The 24,689-nt window shown below is 45.2% G+C and overlaps 1 protein-coding gene across 1 annotated transcript in view; it reads left to right on the top strand.

Annotated features, from left to right (window-relative positions):
* Positions 1-23,660, top strand: part of LOC135544954 (teneurin-2-like) — a 314,923-nt gene extending 291,263 nt beyond the window's left edge. The window contains exons 27-36 of the mRNA XM_064972642.1: positions 938-1,113; positions 9,454-9,689; positions 12,165-12,461; positions 13,559-14,116; positions 15,410-15,679; positions 19,375-19,785; positions 21,499-21,609; positions 21,862-22,129; positions 22,298-22,428; positions 22,711-23,660. Coding sequence (XP_064828714.1) covers positions 938-1,113; positions 9,454-9,689; positions 12,165-12,461; positions 13,559-14,116; positions 15,410-15,679; positions 19,375-19,785; positions 21,499-21,609; positions 21,862-22,129; positions 22,298-22,428; positions 22,711-23,448 — 3,196 coding nt within the window. The 3' untranslated portion in view covers positions 23,449-23,660. The remainder of the gene's footprint in view (positions 1-937; positions 1,114-9,453; positions 9,690-12,164; positions 12,462-13,558; positions 14,117-15,409; positions 15,680-19,374; positions 19,786-21,498; positions 21,610-21,861; positions 22,130-22,297; positions 22,429-22,710) is intronic.
* Positions 23,661-24,689: the final 1,029 nt, after the last annotated feature.

Below are 24,689 nucleotides of genomic sequence, written 5' to 3'. Positions count from 1 at the left end.
TGTCTCCCTCCTCCAGGTATGACAGTGAGAAGTAACCTCTATATGTCTCCCTCCTCCAGGTATGACAGTGAGAAGTAACCTCTGTATCTCTCCTCCAGGTATGACAGTGAGAAGTAACCTCTATATGTCCCTCCTCCAGGTATGACAGTGAGAAGTAACCTCTATATATCTCTCCTCTAGGTATGACAGTGAGAAGTAACCTCTATATATCTCTCCTCTAGGTATGACAGTGAGAAGTAACATCTATATATCTCTCCTCTAGATTTGACAGTGAGAAGTAACCTCTATATGACTCTCCTCCAGGTATGACAGTGAGAAGTAACCTATATACATGTATATGTCTCTCTCCTCCAGGTATGACAATGAGAAGTAACCTCTATATGTCTCTCCTCCAGATATGACAGTGAGAAGTAACCTCTATATATCTCTCCTCTAGGTATGACAGTGAGAAGTAACCTCTATATATCTCTCCTCCAGGTATGACAGTGAGAAGTAAACTCTATACTGTATGTCTCTCCTCCAGGTATGACAGTGAGAAGTAACCTATATGTCTACCTCCTCCAGGTATGACAGTGAGAAGTAACCTCTATACTGTATGTCTCTCCTCCAGGTATGACAGTGAGAAGTAACCTCTATACTGTATGTCTCTCCTCCAGGTATGACAGTGAGAAGTAACCTTTATATGTCTCCCTCCTCCAGGTATGACAGTGAGAAGTAACCTCTGTATCTCTCCTCCAGGTATGACTGTGAGAGGTAACCTGTATATGTCTCCCTCCTCCAGGTATGACAGTGAGAAGTAACCTCTGTATTTCTCCTCCAGGTATGACAGTGAGAAGTAACCTCTATATGTCTCCTCCAGGTATGACAGTGAGAAGTAACCTCTATATGTCTCCTCCAGGTATGACAGTGAGAAGTAACCTCTATATGTCCTCTCCAGGTATGACAGTGAGGGTCGTCTGACCAACGTAACCTATCCTACTGGCATGGTGACCAGTCTGCACCGGGAGATAGAACGTTCCATCAACATTGACATAGAGAGCTCCAGCAGAGACGATGACGTCACCGTTATCACCAACCTGTCCTCTGTGGAGGCCTCATACACCGTGGTGCAAGGTGGGACATACACACACCTCAGTGGAGGCTGCTGAGGGGAGGATGGCTCACAATAACGGATGGAACGGAGTATAATGGATGGCATGATATCAAGAACTTATTAATCTATCGGGAACAGCAAAAGTTATCTAAGGCCTCTGTCTCTCTCTCTGTCTGTGTGTCTGTGTGTCTGTGTGTCTATCTGTCTGTCTGTCTGTCTGTCTGTCTGTCTGTGTCTCTGTGTCTCTGTGTCTCTGTGTCTCTGTGTGTGTGTTGGGTGTATTACAGCACAGTGTTCTGGTCTGCTGTGCTGGTTTTGAAAGCTTGCTTTACTCCCATCTCTCTCTGTCTCTCTCTTCCTCGCCACCGCTCTCTCTCTCTGTGTTTTTATTACAAAGAGATTTTTCTGATATTGAGAGGGTAGTCTACTGCAGAGTCGACAGAAAGCCATCTCTGTGTGTTTGAAGTGTTGGTAAAACGCTGCCTGGAGGTTTATAACAAATTGGCTTTATGGATTACTGTCGTTTATGGTGATGGAGGCTCAAAGCCACTGTGTGTGTGTTTGCGTGCGTGAGTGCATGTGCGTGCACATGAATTTCCACGTGCGTGCGCAAATGTGTGTGTGTGTGTGCGTGTGCGTGTGCGTGTGTGTGCGTGTGTGTGATCCCCTGCCATTGGTAAATGAAATAAAAGGCTCTTCCTTTGCGTCGGCGGAGAATCACTGTTATCTTATCTTCAATCACAACGTTGTCATCACGCTGTTCCTTTTTGTGCCTCCGATAGAGAAGAAGAACGGACCCTCAATCACCCTGTCGGTGGCTACACCAGATCAGACACTGTTTAGATTTCTTTATACAGTTGAAGTCGGAAATTTACGTACACTTAGGTTGGACTCATTAAAACTCGATTTTCAACCACTCCACAAATTTCTTGTTAGCAAACTATAGTTTTGGCAAGTCGGTTAGGACATCTACTTTGTGCAAGACAAAGGTCAATTTTTCAACAATTGTTTACAGAAAGATTATTTCACTTATAATTCACAGTATCACAATTCCAGTGGGTCAGAAGTGTACATACATTAAGTTGACTGGGCCTTTAAACAGCTTGGAAAATTCCAGAAATTATGTTGTGGCTTTAGAATCTTCTGATAGGCTAATTGACATCATTTGAGTCAATTGGAGGTGTACCTGTGGATGTATTTCAAGGCCTACCTTCAAACTCAGTGCCTCTTTGCTTGACATCATGGGAAAATCAGAAGAAATCAGCCAAGACCTCAGAAAAAAAAGTTGTAGACCTCCACAAGTCTGCTTCATCCTTGGGAGCAATTTCCAAACGCATGACGGTACCATGTTCATCTGTACAAACAATAGTACGCAAGTATAAACACCATCGGACCACGCAGCCGTCATAACGATCAGGAAGGAGACGAGTTCTGTCTCCTTGAGATGAACTTACTTTGTAGCGAAAAGTGCAAATCAATCCCAGAACAACAGCAAAGGACCTTGTGAAGATGCTGGAGGAAACAGGTACAAAAGTATCCAGATCCACAGTAAAAACGAGTCCTATATTGACAGAACCTGAAAGGCCTCTCACAATGAAGAATCCCCTGCTCCAAACAGCCATAAAAATGCCAGACTACATGGGGACAAAGATCGTACTTTTTGGAGAAATGTCCTCTGGTCTGATGAAACAAAAATAGAACCGTTTGGCCATAATGACCATCATTATGTTTGGAGGAAAAAGGGGGAGGCTTGCAAGCCAAAGAACACCATCCCAACCATGAAGCACAGGGGGTGGCAGCATCATGTTGTGGGGGTGCTTTGCTGCAGGAGGGACTGGTGCACGTCACACAAAAGAATACAATAGATGGCTTCATGAGGATGGAAAATGATGTGGATATATTGAACAACATCTCAAGACATCAGTTAAAGCTTGGTCGCAAATGGGTCTTCCAAATGGACAATGACCCCGAGCCTACCCCCAAAGTTGTGGCAAAATGGTAATCACAAAGCCCTGACCTCAATCCTATAGAAAATGTGTGGGCAGAACTGAAAAAGTGTGTGCGAGCAAGGAGACCTACAAACCTGACTCAGTTACACCAGCTCTGTCAGGAGGAATGGGCCAAAATCCACCCAACTTACTGTGAGAAGCTTGTGGAGGCTACCCGAAACGTTTGACCCAAGTTAAACAATTTAAAGGCAACGCTTCCAAATACTAATTGAGTGTATGTCAACTTCTGACCCACTGGGAATGTGATGAAAGAAATAAAAGCTGAAATAAATAATTATCTCTACACATATTTCACATTTTTAAATTAAACTGGTGTTCCTAACTGACTTAAAACAGCGAATTCTTACTGGGATTAAATGTCTGGAATTGTGAAAAACTGTTATGAACTTGAGTGAAGACCCAAAAGCGGTTTTAACAGAAAACAGAGTTCTTTAATGAAAATAAGGAATTCATAAACTCTATGTTTAAGTGCAATGTTCAGCCAGGCAGACTCTAAGCTTGCTTTTCAAAAAACACAAACAAGAATCAGACCCTGAAAGTAGCAGGAACAGAGAAAGAAATTAATCAGGAACAGGTGTGAAGAGTGAAAGAGCTAGTTAGGGCAGATGTAGAACAGCTGAGGAATGACAGAGAAGGTAACCTAAAAAGACCAGCAGAGAGAGAGAATCAAGAGAAAGGACAGGAACAGACATAACAAGACATGGTACCCCCCACTCAAGCGCCTCCTGGCGCACTCGAGGAGGAAACCTGGCGGGCGGAGGAAATCATCGATCACGGTCCAATGTCCCGAGAGGGAACCACTCCTCTCCCAAATACATCCCATAACATTTTAACCTTTCGGCCCCGAGGGCGCATTCCAAAATCTAGAACCCTGTAGATGGGTCCACAAGGATGGGGGGAGGGACGAGCGGGGCGCAACATCCACAGGAGACATGAAACCGGGTGAACGCGACGAAATTCAAATGACAGATTAATGAGAAATATTTAACATTCTTGCGAGAAGCTGTCTTAAAAGGTACAAGTGAGCCATACTCTCTGATCAAAATTCTTGTTAATCCAGTCTGCGCCACTGGCTTTAGGTGCGCGAACGCTGGACAAAAGCCCATGCGATTATCTGAGATGGACAGCGCTACCCGAGGCTACACAGGGGAAAGCATGAAAAACAGTTGTTTTCAGCCAGGCAGGTGTGCCAAAAGGGTTACGAAAAGAAAGACTATAATAAATGCCTTACCTTTGAAAATCTTCTTCTCCAAAATTGGCAATCCGGACCTCTGTCGGAAACGTCGTCAGACGGACGGAAGGCCATGAATTTGAAAACATTTCGATAATGATCTGAGCCGTCTCCTTAGCAGAAGGGAGCTTTCGAGAGGAATGAAATGAGCCGCCTTAGAGAATCTATCGACCCGTAAGAATAACTGTCTTCCCCGCTCAGTTTAAAATCTAAAGCGATGTGAGACCACGGTCGAGAGGGAATGGGAAGCGGTCTGAGACGGCCGGCAGGAGGAGAGTTCCCAGATTTATAATCCGACCAGTTTCCCTGGGCCTTCAAAATGCATATAAAAATGGCAGAGTGGGCCCACTGAAGAACGGACGAGTACCAACAGAAGGTTATCCAAACGGAAGCGAGTGCTTCAAACCCCAACAGTTTATAACAAATCAACCCGACAACACGCCCCTCAGGGAGAATATCCGGTGGAGACCTCAGAAGAACTGAAGAAGAAATAAACTATAAAAATTCGAAACGAGCGAAAAACAGAGCCCAACGAGCCTGAATTGTTTTGTCTTTACTCAAGGTTCCTATGGTCAGTCCAAACGACAAAGGAACGGTCGCTCTCCATCGCCATTCGCCTAGGGCTAAGCGGAAAGTTCGCGATTACCAACATCAGCCAAAGCGATGGGAGCCACTTAGAAAAACTGAGAAAGAATGGCTCCCACGCCCACCTCTCATTTTTCAACACAAATCTAGAGATGTCAGGTGTAACAAGAAAGGTGCGGATTCTAAACATTCTTAAGAAGATCAAAAGCTCCCTGGGCGGAAACGGACCACTTAAAGCACGTCTTAACAGAAGTAAGGGCTGTGAGAGGAGCTGCCACCTGACCGAAATTACGGATGAAACGACGGTAGAAATTGGAAGCCCAGAAAGCGCTGCAGCTCGACGCGTGACTTAGGAACGGGCCAATCAATGACAGCCTGGACCTTAGCGGGATCCATTTAATGCCCTCATAATAAACAGGGACAGAGGTGGCATGAAAAGTGCACTTCTCAGCCTTCACATAAAGACAGTTCTCCAAAAGGCGCTGGAGGATCGCACTGCTGAACATGAATCGAGAGAGACGGTGAAAAAATCAGGATATCGTCCATGTAAACGAAAACAAAAATGTTCAGCATGTCTCTGGGTCGTTTAGTGCCTGAAAGACAGCTGGAGCGTTATCAGTTCATAGGAAGAACCCGGTATTCAAAGTGCCCTAACGGATGTTCCCCCCAGACGTCAAAAAACGCAAAAGTCTTCCACTCGTCCCCCTCCCTGATGCGCACGAGATGGTAGGCGTTACGAAGGTCCAATTTGGTGAAAAACCTGGCTCCCTGCAGGATCCCAAAAGGCTGAAGACCAGAGGAAATAGATTCTTAACTGTTCTATCATTCAGCCTCGATAATCCAGCATGGGCGCAGGGACCCGTCCTTCTTCTGTCCCGCTCCGGCGGGGGAGGAGGAGGAGACTATGGTTCAATGTAGCGAAACCGACAAATAATCCTCGAGAGCCTTACGTTCGGGAGCCGACAGAGTTAATCTAACGGAAGGAGAAAAGTCATCTAGAGAAGTGGCCTTGAACGACTGAACACCGTTCGTGAATCTCCGGCACCCCTGTCTTCTCCTCAGAGGAAACAGGAGGGATAGCAGACATTAAACAGGTTACATGACAAGAAACATTCCAGGATAGGATAGTATTACTAGACCAATTAATAGAAGGGTTATGGCGCACTAGCCAGGGATGACCCAAAACAACAGTTAAAAGGTGAACGAAAAATGAAATGGTTTCGCTATGATTACCAGAGACAGTGAGGGTTAAAGGGGACGCTGAATCTTGGGGAAGAAACCATGAAATGAACAAGGCCCTGGGCTCCCCTAACTGTCTGAGAGGAATATCATGTTAAGGTCTTTAAAACAGCCCTCCGCCCCAGAGTCTATCAAGGCAAGGAAGCAGATGAACCGGGCCAGCGGAGATGGACCGGAAAGGTAGTGCGTGATCCAGAAGGAGAGGCCTGAGTAGTTGCGCTCACCAGTAGCCCTCCTCTTACTGATGAGCTCTGGCTTTTACTGGACATGAGGTGACAAAATGACCAGCGGAGCCGCAGTAGAGACAGAGGCGATTGGTGATTCTCCGTTCCCTCTCCTTGGCCGAGATGCGAATACCCCCAGCTGCATAGGCTCAGCATCCGAGCCGGCGGAGGAGGGTGGCAGTGAAGCGGCAGGTGGCAGTGATGTGGAGAGGGGAGCAACGGAGAAATGATGCGACGAAGATCAAACCGTCGCTCATGCGAATGAGCTATTAAGGAGTTGGAAGGAACCTGATCTCATCCTTAACCTCGACGTGGAGCTCCAGAAAACGAGCGACAAAGTTCCCTCCAGTCTAGAAATGATGCGAAACAATAGAATAATCCCTGGATCTATTCTGACATAGGGAAGACAGGGCCCTGGAAGCCTCCTCGCCAAAAACAGAACGGTCAAAAACCCGTATCATCTCCTTAAAGTTCTGATACTGGTTAATACACTCAGCCCTCGCCTCCCAGACTGCCGTGCCCCACTCACGCGCCCGTCCAGAAATGATGCTGACAAGTTGCCTGATCACACTGAGTGAGGAATGAGCTGGCACTCAGTTCCCCTGACACGGCTGATCCTGGGCTCCGGAGCTGACAAGTTGCCTGATTGGTGAACCTGTCTTGTGATGACTGGCCAGGTTCCCTGATCAGAATTCCTCCTCATGTCTGCTGATCGCTCCCTGGAAGTTGCCTGAGCCGCTGGGTCCATTCTTGGTGATTCTTCTGTTATGAACTTGAAGACAAGTTTTAACAGAAAACAGAGTTCTTTAAGAAAATGATGCTGACAATCCTCTTCCCGTTGTCAGGGGAACAAAAAGAATTTAGTATAGTGCAGGATGCTTCAGCCAGGCAGACTCCGACAGGACAGGACAAGGTGGAAGCAAACGAGACCTTCTGCATCAAAAAACACAAATGATGCTAGCAGGAACAAGTTGCCTAATCAGGGGGAAGAGAGAACAGGTGTGAAAGTGAAAGCCTGAGGGCAGATGTAGAACAGCTGAATGAGAGACAAGTAACCTGACCAGCAGAATGAGAATCAAGAGAAAGACAGGAACAGACATAACAAGAAATGTTTAAATGTGACTAAGGTGTTTGTAAACTTCTGACTCTATGTTTAAGAGCAATGTTCCCTCTAATTTTTCTCAGCACTGACCAAATTTCAGGAATTTTGTGAAGATTCTGTGCAATTTCCAGAGTGCATTTACTATGAACACGGAGGCTGTACCTGCTTAACAGTGGTCAAGTCGGCTATTGTGGCTATTTGATCATAATGCCGACCACCAAATACATCCCATAACATTTTAAGCTTTCTTGCGCAGGCATTCAGCTAGCGATCCACCTCGACAACATCCGGTGAAATTGTAAAGCGCGAAATTCAAATGACAGAAATATAAATATTTAACATTCATGAAAATACAAGTGCCATACATCAAAATTCTTGTTAATCCAGCCACTGGATCAGAAATGAGGACAGCTGATACAAAAGCATTGCCTGAGGTGTGCCACAAATTAGCGATATAATAAATGCCTTACCTTTGAAAATCTTCTTCTGTTGGCAATCCAAAAGGTCCCAACTACATCACAAATGGTCGTTTTGTTCGATAATGTCCTTCTTTATATCCCCAAAAACTCAGTTTAACTGGCGCGCTTCATTGTATAATCCACCAGTTTCCCTCCTTCAAAATGCATATAAAAATGAATCCCCCAAAACATTACCAATAAACTTATCCAAACAAGTCAAACAACGTTTATAATCAAACCTCAGGTATCCTAATACAAAAATAAACTATAAAATTTAAGACGGAGAATTGTTATTGTCTTTACCGGAGATAAACAACAAAGAACGCGCTCTCATCCATGCGCATGAAAACACTACAGCCAAAATGGGAGCCACTTAGAAAAACTACAAATTCTAGCTCATTTTTCCAAAATCAAGGCTGAAACTCTTTCTAAACACTGTTGACATATATTGGAAGCCCTAGGAACTGCAATCTGGGAGCTTTTCATCTCATAATAAACATGACAGACATTGGAAACAATGGTAGGCTATACTTTTTTTGGCGGGGGGATGGTTTGTCCTTGGGTTTTTGCCTGCCATATCAGTTCATATCAGTGTTTTCTATCCAAATCTACCAATCCTCCCCAGACGTCAAAATACTGCCCCCTAGCCCAAAGAGGTTTTACCAGAGAAATAGCTGTTCTATCATTCAGCCTACAATAGCTGCCAATGTGTGGTGTTCAATGTAGGCCTACATTACATGAGACGTGATAGAGTTAACTAACAGGGAAAACTCTAGAAAGTTGAGTGAAGTTCAATCTCGTTCTTCTCTCCGTGGGTTGATACAGTATTTATTCTGTACGGCAGTCTAGGGGCTATTGCGCTCATGCACACGCACAGTTAAAGGGGAACATGGTTTTTGAGTGTTTGAGTGGGGGATAGAAAAAACTGAAATGACAGAGTGCCAGATTATTAATTTACCAAGCTTGCAAACTCTTCAATAAACCAGATGCACATTTACTTTCATTATGAGTCACTCTGAGTGTGGAGTTGCCTGATCTGAAATGATGCTGACAAGTTCCCTGATCAGAAATGATACTGACAAGTTGCCTGATCTGAAAGGATGCTGACAAGTTGCCTGATCAGAAATGATACTGACAAGTTGCCTGATCAGAAATGATGCTGACAAGTTGCCTGATCAGAGATGATGCTGACAAGTTGCCTGATCAGAGATGATACTGACAAGTTGCCTGATCAGAAATGATGCTGACAAGTTGCCTGATCAGAAATGATGCTGACAAGTTGCCTGATCAGAAATGATGCTGACAAGTTGCCAAACAAATCATATGATAAATTGTTAGTTTTTTTTTCAAGGAAAGAGTTCTGCTTGTGAAGGGCAGCGAAAATCCATTTCAATTTAATCTTCAACTTTCTCTTTTTTGCAGCATGTAGACATAACAGAGGAAGACGCCAGTAAAAGAGCCAACTCACATGACAACTCCCTTCTCTCTCCTTGTCCCCATCGCCCCCTACAGACCAGGTGAGGAACAGCTACCAGCTGTGTAACAACGGCACCCTGCGGGTGATGTATGCCAATGGGATGGGCATCAGCTTCCACACTGAGCCCCACATCCTGGCCGGATCGGTTAGTCCTACTATTGGCCGTAGGAACATCACACTACCCACAGACAACGGACTCAACTCCATTGAGTGGCGGCTCCGCAAGGAACAGACCAAAGGGAAGGTCACTGTATTTGGCAGGAAGCTGAGGGTGAGCTGAGATGACCTCGCTTCCTTTCTGTGTGTCATTTAATCATTAGCGATGACATCACATACTCTACAGTATGTGTAGAGATGACATCACTTTCTCTGTGTGTAGCGATGACATCAGTTACTTTGTGTAAAGATGACATCACTTACTCTGTGTGTAGAGATGACATCACTAACTCTGGCTACAGAGATGACATCACTGACGCTGTCTACAGAGATGACATCACTGAGTCTGGCTACAGAGATGATATCTCTGACTATGGCTACAGAGATGACATCACTACTCTGGTTACAGAGATGACATCACTGAACCTGCCTACAGAGATGATATCACTGACTGGCTACAGAGATGACATCACTGACTGGCTACAGAGATGACATCACTGACTCTGGCTACAGAGATTACATACATAAGGGCACTCTTCGACATTTGCAGTATGATTGATGAGGATCTCCATATTGCAAATGTACGGTCCCTTACTAGATGTCCGCGTATGCTTTTAAAATAGGCCGATGGCCTCGGTCCGTGCCCCATGGCCAGATCTTCCGGGAAGTCGTCGAATGAAGTCTCTCGGACATTTGGTTTCCGTTTAATTTTTTTAATTTTGGTCATTTTTCCGCTGTTCGGGAATATTCCACCAGATGGCGAGTGGCTGCTTATCGCAAATGGACAAAACATCACCAGTGACATGGCCATTTCTCCTAAACAGAAAAGACTTTGAAGACAAAACTCTGTGAGCACAGGTTTGTCCAAATGGGCTGTTAGCCCAGAAACAAGATGATGTCGAGGCCTCAACACTTTTTGAGTTAAGGCCCATTTTCTGGGATTAAAGGTCAAAAACGGTCATAGAGTGCTAATTTGACCGCTAATTTGACCGCTTCACGTCAAAGTACGTGAACCTACAGTGTCAGGGGAAAAAACAGCCTATCTATCGTAATTTACAAGAAATCATACAATGTCAATTCAGCTTCCTGTGCCAACCGGAAGTGCCTTAAATTGGGGCAATGGGGGCTGTTTTAAAGGGTTAAAAAGGTAATATCTTTCCAAGACAGCATATGTGTGATTAGGCAATGCTCATGAACTGTAAATCAGTAATTTCTCCCATCAAGAAAAACTCACTCACACACACACACACACACAGCAAGGATGGAGTAACACAACAAGCGATGGAGAGGACCACTATCACTGCCCAGCCATCCCAAGTTCAATGGGCCAGTCAATTGGGCATTTCTGCAGTATACTAGAGCATGCCAAATTCGTGATGGTAAATGCCCATTGAAACACATTGCAAACAGACAGTACATTTGCAATAAGTTTAAACAGTGATAAACCATCACCAAATTGACACGCTGAAATCAACACCAACGAGCGATGGATAGGAACCACTATCACTGCCCGGCCATCCCGAGTTTAACAGGCCAGTCAATTGGGTATTTTGCAGTATATTAGAGCATGTCAAATTTATGATGGTAAATGCCCATTGTAAGACATTGTAAATTGACAGCTGTGCACCTGGTGATTGGAACGGGTTACCAGGAGCACATTTTTTAAATGGTTTTTAATAACTTTAGGGGGTGCAATGGGTCCATGGCCAAGAAGGGAGCACCCCCCACCCATGCCTAACCAATAGAGGGCACCCCTGGTCATTTTGGACGTTTTTCAAAAAATCTTTTAAAAACGACAGAGTCCCACTTCTCTCTCATAAAACATGACAAATAGACCTTCTATGTTGATTCAAGGCTTAACATAGTGATATATATCATTTGGTCAGTATAAATGCCATTTGGACATGGTTCACTTGGGTTCGGAAACTGACTTCCTATTATCATATATGGCAAATGGACATAACATCCTGATTTGGCACTTTCAATGCTTATATATGGCATTTGGATATTTCTTATGCCATTTGGACATGGTTCACTGACTGTTGGGTTTGGAAACCGACTTATGACTATGATCATATATGGCAAATGGACATAACATCCTGATTTGGCACTTTCAATACTTATATATGGCATTTGGACATTCCTTATGCCATTTGGCCATGGTTCACTGACATTGGACTTCCTATGATAGTATATTACAAATGGACAAAACATATAACTCAATAAAATAAGATAAAGGTATGTTCATATGGTTGTTATATATGTATTATTGACAAAAAAAATCAAAAAGATTTCGAAAAACGGTCCAGAAAGCACTTTTTTGAAGAAGTTGTACTTTTTGAAAAAAATAAATAATAATTGACCCTTGGGTCTTGACTTTATGTTCATTTGCAATATGAACATTTACGGTGGAGCACGCTCTCACTCTTTGGGATTTTTGCTGTATGACACATAAGCTTTGAATGAACTGCGGTCCATTTAAGTGGTATTTGCAATCATGTATATGTTTCGTCCAATGGCAATATGTTGCCATTCATTTTTGTCCATTCAATGGGGGCTTTCCCTTTCATCACTATCTATCTTCCTCCAGGCACATGGTCGTAACCTCCTCTCCATCGACTTTGACCGCAACACTCGGACAGAGAAGATCTACGATGACCACCGCAAGTTCACGCTCCGCATCATGTACGACACGCAGGGCCGTCCCGCCATGTGGTTGCCTAGCAGCAGCCTGGCGGTGGTGAATGTGTCATACTCAACCACGGGTCAGCTGGTGGGGCTGCAGAGGGGCAGTATGAGCGAGAGGACAGAGTTTGACCCTCAGGGACGTATTCTGTCACGGTCATTCATAGATGGAAAGGTGTGGAGCTATAGTTATCTGGATAAGGTGAGGACATAGCACTGTCTGGTACTTTTACTGGTACTGCTACTGTTATCAGTAATTTTACTGGTACTGTTATTGGTACTGTTAATGTTACTGGTACTGTTACCGTTACTGGTACTGTTATTGGTACTTTTACTGATACTGTTACTGGTACTATTACTGTTACTGGTACTGGTACTGTTACTCAGACAAGTACTGTTACTGTTATTGGTACTTTTACTGGTACTGGTAGTGTTACTGGTACTGGTACTGTTACTGGTACTTCTACTGTTACTGGTACTGTTACTGTTATCGGTACTTTTACTGGTACTGTTATTGGTACTTTTACTGATACTGTTACTGGTACTGGTACTGTTACTGTTACTGGTACCTTTTACTGTTATCAGTACTTTTACTGGTACTGTTACTGTTATCGGTACTTTTACTGGTACTGTTACTGGTACTGGTACTGTTATCTGTACTTTTACTGGTACTGTTATTAGTACTTTTACTGTTACTGGTACTGTTATTGGTACTTTTACCGATACTGTTACTGGTACTGTTACTGGTACTGTTGTTATCATCTGTGTGGAGCTACAGCCACCTGGATAGGGTGAGTGCATCATAGCAACTGTACCAGGGATAGTAAAAACAGGCTGGTTGAGAGAAGTGAAAAGTTCATAAAATGATGTTATTGGTGATGATGATGACTTATGTTCCCTCTCCCTCCTTCTCTCCCTCCTCTCTCCCTCCTTCGCTCTCTCCTCTCTCCCTCCTTCTCTCCCTCCTTCTCTCCCTCCTTCTCTCCCTCCTCCGCTCTCTCCTCTCTCCCTCCTCCTCTCCCTCCTCCTCTCCCTCCTCTCTCCTTCTCTCCCTCCTTCTCTCCCTCATTCTCTCCCTTCTCTCTCCCTCCTTCTCTCCCTCCTCTCTCCCTCCTTCTCTCCCTCCTCTCTCTCTCTCTCCCTCCTCTCTCCCTCCTTCTCTCCCTCTCTCTCCCTCTCCTCCTCTCTCCCCCTTCTCCCTCCCCCTCTCCCTCCTTCTCTCCCTTCTCTCTCCCTCCTTCTCTCCCTCCTTCTCTCCCTCCTTCTCTCCCTCCTCTCTCCCTCCTTCTCTCTCTCCAGTCCATGGTCCTTCTCCTGCAGAGCCAGAGACAGTACATATTTGAGTTTGACGCCTCGGGGCGAGTCACAGCCGTCACCATGCCTAGTGTAGCTCGCCACACCATGTCCACCCACGTCTCTATCGGTTACATCCGCAACACCTACAACCCTCCGGAGAGCAACGCCTCCATCATCCACGACTTCAGCGAAGACGGCCGCCCCCAGGCCACCCACTACTTCGGCACCGGCCGACGTGTCCTCTACAAGTACGGCAAGCTGGTCAAGCTAGCTGAGATCCTCTACGACAGCACCGTGGTGACGTTCGGTTACGACGAGACAGCTGGAGTGCTGAAGATGGTGAACTTACAGAGCGGCGGGTTCTCCTGTACGATACGTTACCGTAAGATGGGTCCGTTGATTGACAAGCAGATCTACCGGTTCAGTGAGGAAGGGATGGTGAATGCTAGGTTTGACTACACTTACCATGACAACAGCTTCCGTATCGCTAGTATGAAGCCAGTCATCAGTGAGACTCCTCTGCCTGTGGACCTCTACCGCTATGACGAGATCTCTGGAAAGGTGGGTAGAAAACTATACTACTAACCCTAATCCTAGTTCCAACCACAGCCCTAACCCTAGCTTCAACCCCAACCCTCAACACTAACCCTAAACCTAGCTTCATGTCCACATCCTGGTTCAACCCTAACCCTAGCCTCAAACCTAACCTCAACCCCTAACCCTAAACCTAGCTTAATGTCAACATCCTGGTTCAACCCTAACCCTTAACCCTAGCCCTCAACTCCAGCCACAATCCAAACTAACCATAGCTCCACGCTCAACTGTAAACCTAGCTCCAGCCGCAACCCTAACCCTAGCTCCAGCCACAACCCTAGCTCCAGCTCAACTCCAGCCAACCCTAAAGCTCCAGCCAAACCCCTAACCATAGCTCCAGCCACAACCCTAACCCAGCTCCAGCTCCAGCCACAACCCTAACCCTAGCTCCAGCCACAACCCTAACCCTAGCTCCAAGCCACAACCCTAACCCTAGCTCCAGCTCCAGCCACAACCCCTAACCCTAGCTCCAGCAACAACCCTAACCCTAGCTCCAGCCACAACCCCTAACCCTAGCTCCAGCCACAACCCTAACCCTAGCTCCAGCTCCAGCTCCAGCCACAACCCTAATCCTAGCTCCAGCTCCAGCCACAACCCTAACCCTAACCCTAGCTCCAGCAACAACCCTAACCCTAGCTCCAGCCACAACCCTAACCCCAGCTCCAGCCACAACCCCTAACCCTAGCTCCAGCAACAACCCTAACCCTAGCTCCAGCAACAACCCCTAACCCTAGCTCCAGCCAACTAACCCTAGCTCCAGCCACCTAGCTAGCCACAACCCTAACCCTAGCTCCAGCCACAACCCCTAACCTAGCTCCAGCTCCAGCCAGCTCCAACCCTAACCCTAGCTCCAGCTCCAGCCACAACCCTAACCCTAGCTCCAGCCACAACCCTAACCCAGCTCCAGCTCCAGCCACAACCTTAACCCTAGCTCCAGCTCCAGCTCCAGCCACAACCCCTAACCCTAGCTCCAGCCACAACCCCTAACCCTAGCTCCAGCCCCAACCCTAACACTAGCTCCAGCTCTAGCCACCACCCTAAACATAGCTCCAGCCACAACCCAAACCCTAAACCCTAGCTCCAGCAACAACTCAAACCCAAACCTAACTCCAGCCACAACCCAATCCAACCCATTGCAGGATGTCAGTTACAGTTGATAGACTAAGCATAAATCATCTCTACTGGACTATCCAGTTAAAGTGGGACCCAGACCCTCTGTACAATATTTGACTTAACTCTTGACTGTTGTCTTGGATCCAGGTGGAACACTTTGGGAAGTTTGGTGTGATCTACTATGACATCAACCAGATCATAACCACGGCTGTGATGACCCTCAGCAAGCACTTCGACACCCACGGGCGCATCAAGGAGGTGCAGTACGAGATCTTCAGGTCCCTGATGTACTGGATGACGGTGCAGTACGACAGTATGGGTCGGGTGGTGAAGCGAGAGCTGAAGATTGGACCATACGCCAACACAACACAGTATCGCTATGAGTATGACGGGGACGGACAGCTCAGCGGGGTGAAGGTAGGAGATCTGACTTGTCCAGTGTGATACTAGTCCTGCAGTAGTTGAGCACCAAATCACAATCCTAGAAGATTACTACAGGCCCCTTCCTGAAACATTGGTCTTCATTAAATGTTGGTTTTCTTTGCAAATACAGAGAATATTTTTCCTTTTCACTTTACACTTCAGTTTTTGATTCTCCTACGTTCAATGACCTGATTTAAGCTGTCGTAGCTTTGACTATCATTAAATGTGAAGACTGTATATTATCAAATCAATTCTCTGTGTGTAATTTAATTACGCGATTAAACTAATCATGTAACTTTAATTAACTAGGAAGTCGGGACACCACGGGAAAAAATTGTTTATAGAGTGTGAATTTCCAGAATATAACTCTTCAGATATTTTCATATATAATCAATTACAGTCACTTATTAATGTATTATTACCTCATCAGTCATATTCTGAATATCGCAAACCATAGCCTAGATCATGAATCAGCGACATACAAATTGGCTTAAATATTTATTTACTTAATCTTAATCAATCACAGAATTACATAAACACACACACATTGGTTACTGACATGATAGAAAAGTTCCTCGTGGACTAAGCCGATATGGACTAAGCCGATATGGACTAAGCCGATATGGGCTAAGCCGATATGGGCTAAGCCGATATGGGCTAAGCCGATATGGACTAAGCCGATATGGACTAAGCCGATATGGACTAAGCCGATATGGGCTAAGCCGATATGGGCTAAGCCGATATGGACTAAGCCGATATGGGCTAAGCCGATATGGTCTAAGCCGATATGGACCCGATATGGACTCGATATGGGCTAAGCCGATATGGACTGCCGATATGGGCAAGATTGGACTTATGGAATGGATACTTGGACTAAGCCGATATGGACTAACCGATATTAAGCCGATATGGACTAAGCCGATATGGGCTAAGCCGATATTAAGCCGATATGGACTAAGATATGGGCTAAGCCGATATGGACTAAGCCGATATTACCGATATGGACTAAGCCGATATGGGCTAAGCCGATATGGACTAAGCCGATATGGGCTAAGCCGATATGGGCTAAGCCGATATGGACTAAGCCGATATGGACTAAGCCGATATGGACTAAGCCGATATGGGCTAAGCCGATATGGACTAAGCCGATATGGACTAAGCCGATATGGGCTAAGCCGATATGATTGGCTTGGTAGACAAAGGAAAGGGTGCGTTCCCCAGGAGTCCCAAGGTCTTTTTCGTGGTTGTAGTTGTTATAATGGATACTTCTGAGTACCATTTGGAAATGTTCTTAGAATGGATCTGGTTACCAGACTAAAGTATTTAAACAGCTGCAGCCTGAATAATTGTTCTTTAGTTTGTAGATTTATTAGCCATTTCAACATGGGGACCTCGTCCCTGGGTTTTTACTCTTGTCGAGTTGCCAACCATTTCAACATGTAGCTACTGCTTCGTGTTTTCTGAACTTGTCCTTTGGTAAAGTTGTAGCTCCGTATTTTCTGGTCTAATGTACATTTTGTTGGAAGTGGATTTTATACTAGAAAAGTAGAAAAGCGGCATTTCCATGATGCAGATGTAAATGTCTGTCCTCACAGGGTGTGGCCACTGACTAGTTAAAACGTCATATCTAAACAAGTATCTCATTTAGAAGGCCATCACATTACATCTTCACACAAATAGTTTCATAATTAATCATATATGTTCCACAACATATAGATGTACATCTGATATATACATTGTGAAAGCTCTTAAAGTTACAATGTTTCCGTTATAACATCTTTAATGATATTACCACACAGTAAAGGTTGGACATGATTATTGTTTAAATACCCACAAACCATTCCAAATGGTTGGAATACAGAAATATTGTTACATTAGAAAACCTTTTGAGGTTACCGTACTGCTTTCTCTGTAGTAACAAAGTGATTCTCAACTTTCATCTTGGCAGAGTGGGGAGTTTCTGTATTTACAACCGTCACAGCCGACTTCCCGCCCTCCCCCTCTACGAGAGAAAGCAGTACGGTAACCGTACAGTGAGAGGACCCACTGTAACTTGATTCTTCAGATTGTCACAGGAGAGTCATGACAAAGCCCTTGGTTCCAATAAGGAGCATAGGCAGTTGATTTGTCTACTCACCTTTGGTATTAAAGAGATGACTTCAGGTTTGATTTTAAAGAGATGACTTCGGCCTCCCAAGTGGCGCATTGGTCTAAGGCACTGTATCGCAGTGTTAGCTGTGCCACTAGAGATCACGTGACCGAGAGACCCATTGAGCATCGCACAATTGGCCCAGCATCATCTGGGTTAGAGGAGGGTTTGGCAAGCAGGGACGTTCTTGTCCCATCGCGCACTAGGGACTCCTATGACGGGCCGGGCGCAATGCACGCTGACACGGTTGCCAGGTTGACGGTGATTCCTCCGACACATTTGCGTGGCTAACTTCTTTGGGGTAGTGGGCAGTATTGGGTAGCTTGGATGAAAAACGTGCCCAAATTAAGCTGCCTGCTACTCAGCCATAAAAGATAGAATATGCATATAATTTGTGAATTTGGATAGAAAACACTCTGAAGTTTCTAAAACTGTTTGAATGATGTCTGTGAGTATAACATAACTCATATGGCAGGCAAAAACCTGAGAAAAATCCAACCAGGAAGTGGGAAATCTGAGGTTTGTAGTTTTTCAACTCAGCCCCCATTGAAGATACAGTGGGATATTAGTTATTTTTCATTTCGCAAGGCTTCCACTAGATGTCAACAGTATTTACAAACTGTTTTGAGGATTCTACTCTAAAGTGGTCTGGCAGAGTGCAACAGACTCAGTCTGGCGCGCTTTACGTGAAAGGTAGCTACATTCAAAGGAATTGTCCGGTTGGAACATTAATGAAGTTTTATAAACATCCTAAAGATTGATTCCATACTTAGTTTGGCATGTTTCTATGGGCTGTAACGGAACTTTTTCTATGGGCTGTAACGGAATGCGCTTTTGGATTTGTTTACCAAACGCCCTAACAAAATAAGATATTTTGACATAACTGACATAACTGACATAACATTGTCGAACAAATCAAATATTTATGGTGGAACTGGGATTCCTGTTAGTGCATTCTGATGAAGATCATCAATGGTAAGTGATTAATTTTATCTCTATTTCTGCTGTTTGTGACTCCTCTCTTTGGCTGGAAAAATGGCTGTGTTTTTCTGTGGCTTGGTGGTGACCTAACATAATCGTTTGTGGTGCTTTCGCTGTAAATCCGTTTTGAAATCAGACACTGTGGCTGGATTAACGAGAATTGTATATTTAAAATTGTGTAAAATACTTGTATGCTTGAGGAATTTTAATTATGAGATTTTTGTTGTTTTGAATTTGGCGCCCTGCACTTTCACTGGCTGTTGCAGGGGGGGTTCCCCAGTTCTAGACAGGTTAAGCGGGCATTGTGTCAAGAAGCAGTGTGGCTTGGCTGGGTTTGTGTTTCGGAGGACGCACGGCTCTCGACCTTTGCCTCTCCTGAGTCCGTACGGGAGTTGCAGCGATGGGACAAGACTGTAACTACCAATTGGATACCACGAAATTGGGGAGAAAAAGGGGTATACATTTTTTTGATAGAAAATATAACAAAATGACTTCAGGTTTGGTATTAAAGAGATGACTTCAGGTGTGTCAAAGTTCTTTTCATTCTCTATGCCTCCAGGTGAACGACTGGTCCACGTGGCGCTACAGCTACGACCTGAACGGTAACCTGCACCTCCTCAACCCCGGGAACAGCGCCCGCCTCACGCCGCTCCGCTACGACCTCCGAGACCGCATCACACGCCTGGGTGACGTTCAGTACCGCCTGGATGAGGACGGCTTCCTAAGCCAGCGAGGCTCGGATGTCTTTGACTACAACTCCAAGGGCCAGCTCCTTAGAGCATATAACAAGCTACCGGGAGGCTGGAGCGTCCAGTACCGCTATGACGGACTGGGCAGGAGAGTGTCCACTCGGACCAGTCTGGGACAACACCTCCAGTTCTTCTACGCTGATCTGAACCACCCGGCAAGAGTTACACATATATTCAACCACTCCAGCTCAGATATTGCTTCACTGTACTATGACTTGCAGGTAGGCTACCAGATTATTAGAGTAACGTGTGTTCATCAACGGGCTACATGTGCTAAATACTGTTCATTGTGATTGTCTTATGACCTTGTTATCGTTGTCATATAACCAAGTTGTTGTGGCTGTCATATAACCAAGTTGTTGTGATGCTATCATTACAGAGTATATCGCATAACTATTATCACACATTAATGGTGATGTCACCATCTGTGACTTATTGTGATATAGCCTAACTGAGTCAGGGACACTATCATTATTTAACTTATTGTGATATAGCCTAACTGAGTCAGGGACACTATCATTATTTAACTTATTGTGATATAGCCTAACTGAGTCAGGGACACTATCATTACTTTAATCTCATAACTATTATCACCCAGTTATGGTGACATGACTGTCTTTAAGTTATGGTGATGTGACTGTGAGTTATGGTGACGTGACTGTCTGTGAGTTATGGTGAAGTGACTGTCTGTAAGTTATGGTGAAGTGACTGTCTGTGAGTTATGGTGAAGTGACTGTCTGTAAGTTATGGTGAAGTGACTGTCTGTAAGTTATGGTGAAGTGACTGTCTGTGAGTTATGGTGACGTGACTGTCTGTAAGTTATGGTGAAGTGACTGTCTGTAAGTTATGGTGAAGTGACTGTCTGTGAGTTATGGTGATGTGACTGTCTGTGAGTTATGGTGAAGTGACTGTCTGTAAGTTATGGTGAAGTGACTGTAAGTTATGGTGACGTGACTGTCTGAGAGTTATGGTGAAGTGACTGTCTGTAAGTTATGGTGAAGTGACTGTCTGTAAGTTATGGTGAAGTGACTGTCTGTGAGTTATGGTGACGTGACTGTCTGTAAGTTATGGTGAAGTGACTGTCTGAGTTATGGTGTGAGTGACTGTCTGTGAGTTATGGTGATGTGACTGTCTGTGAGTTATGGTGAAGTGACTGTCTGTAAGTTATGGTGAAGTGACTGTCTGTAAGTTATGGTGACTGTCTGTGAGTTAAGTGACTGTCTGGTGAAGTGACTGTCTGTGAGTTATGGTGAAGTGACTGTCTGTAAGTTATGGTGAAGTGACTGTCTGTAAGTTATGGTGAAGTGACTGTCTGTAAGTTATGGTGACGTGACTGTCTGAGTTATGGTGACGTGACTGTCTGAGTTATGGTGATGTGACTGTAAGTTATGGTAAAGTGACTGTCTGTAAGTTATGGTGAAGTGACTGTCTGTAAGTTATGGTGATGTGACTGTGAGTTATGGTGAAGTGACTGTCTGAGTTATGGTGACGTGACTGTCTGTGAGTTATGGTGAAGTGACTGTCTGTAAGTTATGGTGAAGTGACTGTCTGTGAGTTATGGTGAAGTGACTGTCTGAGTTATGGTGAAGTGACTGTCTGTGAGTTATGGTGACGTGACTGTCTGTAAGTTATGGTGACGTGACTGTCTGTAAGTTATGGTGAAGTGACTGTCTGTAAGTTATGGTGATGTGACTGTCTGTAAGTTATGGTGAAGTGACTGTCTGAGAGTTATGGTGAAGTGACTGTCTGTGAGTTATGGTGACGTGACTGTCTGTGATTTATGGTGATGGGAGTTATGGTGACGTGACTGTCTGTGAGTTATGGTAATGGGAGTTATGGTGAAGTGACTGTCTGTGAGTTATGGTGAAGTGACTGTCTGTGAGGTATTGTAATGGGAGTTATGGTGATGTAAAGCCTATACTGCGTCCCCTCAGGGTCATCTGTTTGCTATGGAGGTGAGTAGTGGAGAGGAGTATTACATCGCCTCAGACAACACCGGAACACCACTGGCTGTCTTCAGCAGCAACGGACAGATGATCAAACAGGTAATCATGATGACAGTAATAATAATACTATTAATGATTGTTAAATACCTCAAGGCCCATCATCCGCATGTTAAGATAAGCCAAGATAAGATAAGTTAGTACTTGATGTCCAGAGAGGTCAATTTAATTATTCAAATAAAAAATACAAAAATGGACAAATAAACCAACTTTGTCTTTCCTAATTTCCCCAGAGGGGATAAAGTTTTAGTGAATTGAAGTGAAACATGCGTCTGTGCTTGTTGTGACCTCCAGGTACAGTACACAGCGTACGGGGAGGTGTACCTGGACTCTAACCCAGAGTTCCAGCTGGTGGTTGGGTTCCATGGTGGTCTCTATGACACCCTGACCAAGCTGGTCCACTTCACCCAGAGGGACTATGACGTCCTGGCAGGTCGCTGGACCTCGCCAGACTATGCCAGCTGGCCCAAGATCGGCAAGGACCCTGCACCCTTCAACCTGTATATGTTCAAAAACAATAACCCCCTCAGCGACGTGTTGGACATCAAGAACTACGTCACAGGTAGAGCGTCTTTGGATCCTTAAAAAGCGCTTTATAAAACCCATGCATTATTGTTACTGAAGGTAAAGGAGAGAGAGCTGAGTGGGGGGCGTTATGTTATCATTGTCAATGTGTAGTTGTCTTTCTTTATTTTTCATTTTCATTCATTCTGTTGTCTTTGCTCCCCAGACGTGAAGAGTTGGTTGGTGATGTTTGGTTTCCAGCTCAGTAACATCATTCCAGGGTTCCCCCGTCACACCCTCTACTTCGTAGAGCCTCCCTACGAGCTGCAGGCCAGCCAGGACTGTGAAAATGGACAGGTGAGAAGGCCTGGGACAGCCTACAGCTCCATTGCACTATATTGATTATATTGAGCCAAATGCGGCCTGCTATTATAGATAAACAGTCCTCTCTCTTTCTCTCAGAGTCGATGCGACATTGAATACAGAATCAGTAATATGAACCTTCAATGATTACAGTGAAATCTGGACATGAATAGATGAGAGTAGCTGTGAACCAGACAGTATAAGTGTTTCCTCGTCTGCATTCTTCTGGTTGACCAGTGACCTTTAACCTCTCTTCTACCCCTGTCTCTCCTGTAGCTGATAACGGGGGTGCAGCAGGCAGCGGAGCGCCACAACCAGGCCTTCATGGCCCTGGAGGGACGGCTCCTTAACAAGGACCCTCGCGACCGCCGCGACAAGCCCGGACACTGGTTCGGCACATCAACGCCCATCATCGGCCGGGGAGTGATGCTAGCGCTGAAGGAAGGACGTGTGGTGGCGGCAGTTAGCTCCATGGCAACCGACGACAGCCGAAAGGTGTCGCTGGTCCTCAACGGCGCCATCTACCTGGACGGAACGCACTACACGCAGGATGGATGTGACTGTCACTACTTCGTTAAAGTCGGTTCAGCCGATAGTGATCTACTGATACTGGGGCTGACCAGCGGACGCATGGCGCTGGAGAGCGGGATCAACGTGACTGTGAGTGGGAGGTCGCGGCGTGGCGCCACAGTGGAGTTTGCAGTGCCGTCGTTAGCCCTCAGCGTGCGGTATGGGCTAGCGCTGGACGTGGTGGACGAGGAGAGGGTGAGGCTGCTGGAACTTGCCCGGCAGAGGGCCCTGGCTGGGGCCTGGCTGAGGGAGCAGCAGAGGGCCAAGGATGGGAAGGAGGGGAGCCGGCTGTGGACGGAGGGAGAGAAGCAACAGCTGCTGACCGCGGGGAGGGTACAGGGGTACGATGGGTATTATGTTCTACCTGTGGAACAGTACCCAGAACTGGCTGACAGCAGCACCAACATCCAGTTCCTGAGACAGAACGAGATGGGCAAGAGGTAACAGCCCACCTGGACTGGGATGGAGGACTGGCTGACTCTTTCTCTCTCTCTCACTGACTCTCCTCCTCCCCTTCTCCTCCTCCTCCCTTTCATTCCCTCGTCCTACTTACTAGTTCCTTCCTCTCTTCGCTCCCACCCCTCCCTGCCTTCTCCTTCTATCCCCTCCAACCCCGCAGAAAATTAAAAAAAACAAATGGGGTTTTCTCACTGAACGCTGCAGGGACTTTTGAAAAGAAGAATATACTAGAAAAAGTTGTTTTTTTTACTTTTTCTGCCAAGGGCAAAAAATCTAACATTTAGACAGAAGTTTATTTTATTTCTATTTTTTGTTGATGTTGAAAACAGACTGTGGAGAAAGGCACTCATGAACCTTGAAAAACAAACTGTTGCTTAATAACTAAGATTCCCCTTTTTAAAAAATCTATCAATATTTTCACCCATATTTTTAGGGTCACTATGAAGGCGTAATGACAGACTCTGAACTGATGGTGGCGCTGTGTTGTGCTGGGTGCTCTGATAAGGGCCTGCCTCTGAAATGAACTTGTAGGGTAAAGGGACCAATAGGGATACAGAGCCACCACAGGGCCCAGCCAATCACAACACTGATCGGAAGAGAAAATCACCAACGGCAACAAGCACCGCAGCATAGGGACGTAAAATGGGGTAAAACGATGAGTCATCTCACTGTCTCAGGCCTCCCATTCTCCACCACAGAACTGTTCTTAGCTACTGCAGCAACATATCCTAGCTACCAACACTCACACCACTGAGATCCCAAGACTTCAAACTAAAGAAAACAAAAACGTTTTAGACACACATAAGTTGGAGAATTTTTTGTTGTATATTTGCGGTTATCATAAATAGTATCACAAGGTTTTCTTTTGAAATTGGTGAGATTATCATACTACTGTAATAGCTCCACATGTATAAGACTATTACACAACAGTTCAGAGTATTACAGTTCAGAGTATTATACTACAGATCAGACTACTACAATACTGCTCAGAATACTACACTACAGTTCAAACTACTACACTACAGTTCAGACTACTACACAACAGTTCAGACTACTACACTACAGTTCAGACTACTACACTACAGTTCAGACTACTACACTACAGTTCAGACTACTACACAACAGTTCAGACTACTACATTACAGTTCAGACTACTACACTACAGATCAGACTACTATACTACAGTTCAGACTACTATTCTACAGTTCAGACTACTACACTACAGT

The sequence above is a fragment of the Oncorhynchus masou genome, chromosome 9, assembly GCF_036934945.1.
Source record: "Oncorhynchus masou masou isolate Uvic2021 chromosome 9, UVic_Omas_1.1, whole genome shotgun sequence".
NCBI lineage: Eukaryota > Metazoa > Chordata > Actinopteri > Salmoniformes > Salmonidae > Oncorhynchus > Oncorhynchus masou.
This window is presented reverse-complemented; position numbering and strand designations above follow the sequence as displayed.